The following is a 5,044-nucleotide window of genomic DNA, read 5'->3' as shown; positions in this document are numbered from 1 at the left end:
CTTTCCCCCCCCCACCCTAGGCTCCTTACTTAGGGTCAGGAGAGCCCTGCTTGCCGCCCAGCCTCTGGGCCTTGTGTCGGGGAGTTCCTCAGGCCCAAGCACAATAGGACTCTCCCACCCTTCTTGCAAACCCAAAGAGCTCTGGACCAGCCGTGAAATCCTGTGGCATAGCGTTCCCCCCGCCCACCCTCACTGTGTGGCATGACCTGTGAATTTGCCCCCTTTCCCTTTCATGATGGGTTAGAGGTCTGGGGGGCTGGACTCCTGGGTTCAATCCCTGGTGCTGGGAGGGGAGTGGGGTCTAGTGGTTGGAGTGTGGGGGTGGGCTGCAGCCAGGATTCCTGATAGGGATGGGGTTTTAGTGATTAAGGGGCTCTAAATGGAGGGTGAGGCAGATGTGGGGGAGCAGAACAGCTGTACCCCCTTTATTAACCACCCATCCCTTGTGTTCCTCCCCCCCAGAAAGCCTTTTGGAACACTTACCCCCACAACGGGAAAGGCGGGAGCTCAGGTGAGTCTGAGCCGCCCCCCCTAGAGGGGACAGGCCCCATGTCGCATCCCCGCTCCCCTGAGCCAGCCAGTCCCTGCCCTGGGGCTGGATGGGCGTCGGCGCCCTCCGGAAAGGCCCCGTGCCCCATTTCTGCCCCCCATAGCCAGCCAGTCTCTGCCCTGGGACTGGGTGGGAACCGGCGCCCCTAGAGCGGAAAGGCCCCAGGCCACATTCCCTGCCCCCTGAGCCAGCCAGTCTCTGCCCTGGGGCCGGGTGGGAGGCTGGTGCCCCCTCCCCTGTGCCCCGTTCCCTGCCCCCCTGAGCCAGCCAGTCTCTGCCCTGGGGCCGGGTGGGAGCTGGTGCCCCCTCCCCTGTGCCCTGTTCCCTGCCCCCCTGAGCCAGCCAGTCTCCGCCCTGGGGCTGGGTGGGAGCTGCTGCCCCTAGAGACATGGGGTCTCCTCTCTGCTAACCCCCGCCCCCCCGCCCTCCGCAGACAGCCCGGGCTGGACGTGGCCGGGCTGGTGGCCGGCTGGTGGCCGTGCTGGTGCTGATGATCATGGTCGGCGTCGTTGCCATGTACTGGGTCAAGTACCGGTCCAAGGAGCGCAGGCCAGCACAGGTAATGGGGGGGGCCCAGCAAGGCCTGGGGGGAAGGGGGAGGGGGGCAGGGAGCTGGGGGAGGGGGCCGCAGCACCCCCAGGGGAGGGGCGGGAGGGGCACAGGGCCCACAGGGGAGGTGCTGAGGTGACGTCCCCCAGGTGGATTTGCGGGGGAGGAGTGTGTGCCCCCCCATAACCCCTGTTTGTCTCCCCCACAGCATCCACGTCCCCCTGAACCCCGACGTGCCCCTGACCTGCCTCCCTGGGGACCCCAAGCCTCTGGGCCCCCCCGGGCTGCCCTCGTACCAGGAGGCACTGGAGGCATCAGGAGTCCACGACGCGCCCCCCCCACCCTATCCCAGGTGGGGGCCGCTCGGATGTCTGTCTGTCTGTCTGGTTAGAGCTGCGGGGGCTGGGAGCCAGGACTCCTGGGTTCTCTCTCTTCCTCGCTCTGTGCCACATTTTCCCCATCTGTAAATAATTTTTAGTGTGTTTCGTGTGGCAGCCCTTTGGGGCCGGGATGGTCTCACTGGGGTCTGTGCAGCACCAGGGTCCCCCAGCTTTGGCCGGGTGTGGGGTCGGTGTTGCCCCCCAATCAGCCCGTCCTCAGGCACACAGACACCCCCGCCCCCAAGTTGAGATCGGGGCCCCCATCAACGTCGGCTGGTGCAGGCAGGGTCCGGTGAATCTCGAGCCCGGGGCTGCGCGGGTCTCGGGGGGCTGTTTGCAAATGGGGGGGAGCAAATTTATGTCCTCTTTGCCTGGAACCCAGTGTGTGACATGATTTTCTTTTCCCCCCCCAGGGCTCCCAGCTCTTCTGCCCAGCCCCACTGATCAGACCCACAGCCACTGGATTGCTGCTGGGAGGGGGAGGGAGATAGGGCGAGTGTGCGTCCGTGGGACATGGTGAGTGTGTGGATGAATGTGCAAGAGGCATGGTGAGTGTGCAAGTGGGGTGAATGCACAGGGGTGAGTGTGCGAGGTGAGTGCATGCATGAGGCACAGGGGTGCTTGCAAAGGGGGTGCAAGGCAGGAGGCACATGGGACGGGGGTGAGTGTGCAAGGCTGGGAGGCGCATGTGATGGAGGCGTGTATGTAAGGCACATGGGTGCACGTGAGTGAGAGACGTGAGGGTTCATGTGAGTGTGATGTGGGGTGAGTGTGTGAGGCCGGGGGGCATATGTGATGGGGAGCGGGTGTGCGAGATACACAGGGGTGTATGAAGTGGAGGGAGTGTGCAAGGATGGGGGACATGCTGGGAAGCAGGTGTGAGAGACATTGGGGCATATATGGGATGAGTGTGCGAGGCTGGGGCATGTGCAACGGGGATGGTGAGTGTGCCAGATACGGGGGCATGTGTGGTGGGAATGGATGAGTGAGAGACGGCAGGTGAGCGCATCCAAGCGGGCGAGACACAAGTCTGTGTGTGGAGGAGTGAGGGGGCACAAGCACGCCGGGTGGTGTGCACGCGTGTGACAGGGTGAGTGTGAGGATGAAGCGTGTGTGCAAGGCACAAGCGCACGCATGTGCCGCGAGTGGTGCCTGACAGAGTGCAGGGCACGGGGAGTGCACCTGGCCCCCCAGCCCTCTGGAGCCCGAACTATCCCATTCAGCGGCACAGAGGAGCTGGCCGGGGATGGCGCTGACCCGTGAGGGTCACCCGGCCCCGATCCCCCTGGAGCCTGCTGCACCGGGGCTGGGACCCCGCCTCCCGCGCCGGGATTGTTGTCAGCGAAATAAAGCGCCAGCCGTTTGCTAGAACCCGCCGTGTCCTGCGTCTGGGGGTGAGGGTGTGTCTCACGGGGCCCCGCTTGCCGGCTGAGTGCTCCCAGGCATGCAAAGCCTGCCCCAGCCGCCCCCTTTCCCACAGCGGGGCGCATGGTCGTACCTGTGTGAAGAGCCGCTCCTGCTGCGCCACCAGGGGTGGGCCCCGGGGGGCCCCGGGGGGCGCCGGTGTGGCCTGCCGGCCGGGCGTGGGCCCCGCCTGGGGCCCCGGGGGGCGCCGGTGTGCCGGCCGGCCGGGCGTGGGCCCCGCCTGGGGCCCCGGGGGGGCGCCGGTGTGCCGGCCGGCCGGGCGTGGGCCCCGCCTGGGGCCCCGGGGGGCGCCGGCGCGCCGGCCGGCCGGGCGTGGGCCCCGCCTGGGGCCCCGGGGGGCGCCGGCGCGCCGGCCGGCCGGGCGTGGGCCCCGCCTGGGGCCCCGGGGGGCGCCGGTGTGCCGGCCGGCCGGGCGTGGGCCCCGCCTGGGGCCCCGGGGGGCGCCGGTGTGCCGGCCGGCCGGGCGTGGGCCCCGCCTGGGGCCCCGGGGGGCGCCGGTGTGCCGGCCGGCCGGGCGTGGGCCCCGCCTGGGGCCCCGGGGGGCGCCGGTGCATCTGTGCAAACTGTTTCATGAGTCAGGCCTTGGCCCCCTGCGGACTGGGGTGTGAATGGTGCTGGTGCACGCCCAGCTATGCCTTGCACGTGGAAACCCAGTGTGCACCATGGGCCCCCTGACGCTGTGGCTTTGCAGGGCGGCCTGATGCCCGGATGAGGGGCACTGAGGCCCTGTAGGCCCCAGTTTTGGGGAAGGGAAGGTTGCAGGCCACGGATTGGCCTCTTGCTCTGCCTATCATTCCTCTGCAGCAGCGGGTCCCGCCCCTCCGTTGGAGCGGATTGGTGGGCAGGAGACAGACAGGCAGCTCAGCTCAGCCAATAAGGCCTCGAGTAGGAGCATGGCGGGAAGGCCTCTAACCCAGCTCCCCCTCCCTGGAACTACAGATCCCAGCATGCAGTGCTTCCACTTCATTCCAAGCCGCCAGCTTCCTTCCTCCCAGTGCATGATGGGACTCGTAGTCCCTCCTTTCGCCCCCTCCCGCCAGAGGCTGCCATATCCCCTGTGTTGTTCGTAGGCCAAGGCGGACCAAGGGGCTTGGCCTATAGCAGGGGCCAGCTTGGGACCCGGTTTGTAAGGGGGTGCGGCAGGACCAGCCCCCGGATGCCTGGGTCCCATCTCACATTTCCTGGGCTCCACCCTCAGGCCTCACATGCAAACCCCACCCCAGCCTGCCCCAGTCCTTGGGCAAGTAGGTTCCAATGAGTCGTACCCCCCCATCTCTGCCGGGGGGGGGCCCTTAGCCGGAGGGCCTGGGGGGAGAGCATGGGGTGGCAGTCGGGGGATGGGGGGTCCCCGCAGCAGCCTCCGCCCTGTGCTCCATGCTGGGTGTCTGAGATCGCACACCTGTGTGTGTGTTCACACTGCACACGCCTGCGATGGGCTGGCGGGAAAGACGCAGACACAAGTGAGGGGTTTTGTTCGTTGCACAAACACATTTGTGGGGGGGGGGGGGGCGTCACGCACGTGTGTGTGTATGTGGTGGGCTGCTGCATGTTGCACACGTGTGTGTGGGGGGGGGGCACAGGTACCAAGTATGTAGCTGTCGTCCTGATCCTCCATCCACCATCCTCCTCTGTCTCTGCCCCACGCCCTCCTGCCCCACCCCTCCCTCCTCCTCTCTGCCCCACTCCCTCCATCCCCTCCCTCCTTCTCTCTCTGCCCCACTCCCTCCTGCCCCACCCCTCCCTCCTCTCTCGGCCCCATCCCCTCCCTCCTTCTCTCTCTACCCCACTCCCTCCTGCCCCACCCCTCCCTCCTCTCTCGGCCCCATCCCCTCCCTCCTTCTCTCTCGGCCCCACACCCTCCTGCCCCACCCCTCCCTCCTTCTCTCTCTGCCCCACTCCCTCCTGCCCCATTCCCTCCCTCCTCTCTCAGCCCCATCCCCTCCCTTCTTCTCTCTCTGCCCCACTCTCTCCTCCCTCACCCCTCCCTCCTCCTCTCTGCCCCACTCCCTCCTTCCTTGACCCTTCTCTCCTCCTCCACCCCTACCCCAATTCCCCCATTCCCTCCCTCCTCCGTCTCTGCCCCACTCCCACCCTCCTCCAGTCTCCCCGCCCCACACTCCCTCCATCCCCGACGACCCCC

The 5,044-nt window shown here is 67.4% G+C and overlaps 1 protein-coding gene across 2 annotated transcripts; it reads left to right on the top strand.

Moving 5' to 3' along the window:
- The first annotated feature begins 364 nt into the window (after positions 1 to 364).
- Positions 365 to 2,850, top strand: PRRG2 (proline rich and Gla domain 2). Of its 2 annotated transcripts, none has more exons than XM_043534434.1 (4): positions 365 to 511; positions 984 to 1,109; positions 1,308 to 1,451; positions 1,893 to 2,850. In XM_043534434.1, exons 1-4 carry the CDS (start codon positions 380 to 382, stop codon positions 1,968 to 1,970), a joined length of 480 nt encoding a protein of 159 aa, XP_043390369.1. In that variant the 5' UTR covers positions 365 to 379; the 3' UTR covers positions 1,971 to 2,850. The 2 variants fall into 2 exon arrangements, with proteins under 2 accessions (XP_043390369.1, XP_037744170.2); XM_037888242.2 differs by having other exon boundaries at positions 984 to 1,112; positions 1,306 to 1,451.
- Positions 2,851 to 5,044: the final 2,194 nt, after the last annotated feature.

This window comes from Chelonia mydas, chromosome 23 (genome assembly GCF_015237465.2).
Source record: "Chelonia mydas isolate rCheMyd1 chromosome 23, rCheMyd1.pri.v2, whole genome shotgun sequence".
Classification (NCBI taxonomy): domain Eukaryota; kingdom Metazoa; phylum Chordata; order Testudines; family Cheloniidae; genus Chelonia; species Chelonia mydas.
Note: the sequence above shows the minus strand (reverse complement) of the source record. Positions and strands in the feature narration are given on the sequence as shown.

Excerpts from the sequence above, each read along its gene's own strand:
- PRRG2 (XM_043534434.1), top strand. The coding sequence starts at position 380 with ATGGAGGGTGAGGCAGATGTGGGGGAGCAGAACAGCTGTACCCCCTTT. Across the intron at positions 1,110-1,307 it reads AGGAGCGCAGGCCAGCACAG|CATCCACGTCCCCCTGAACC; the intron begins GTAATGGGGGGG and ends TCTCCCCCACAG. Across the intron at positions 1,452-1,892 it reads CCCCCCCCACCCTATCCCAG|GGCTCCCAGCTCTTCTGCCC; the intron begins GTGGGGGCCGCT and ends TTCCCCCCCCAG.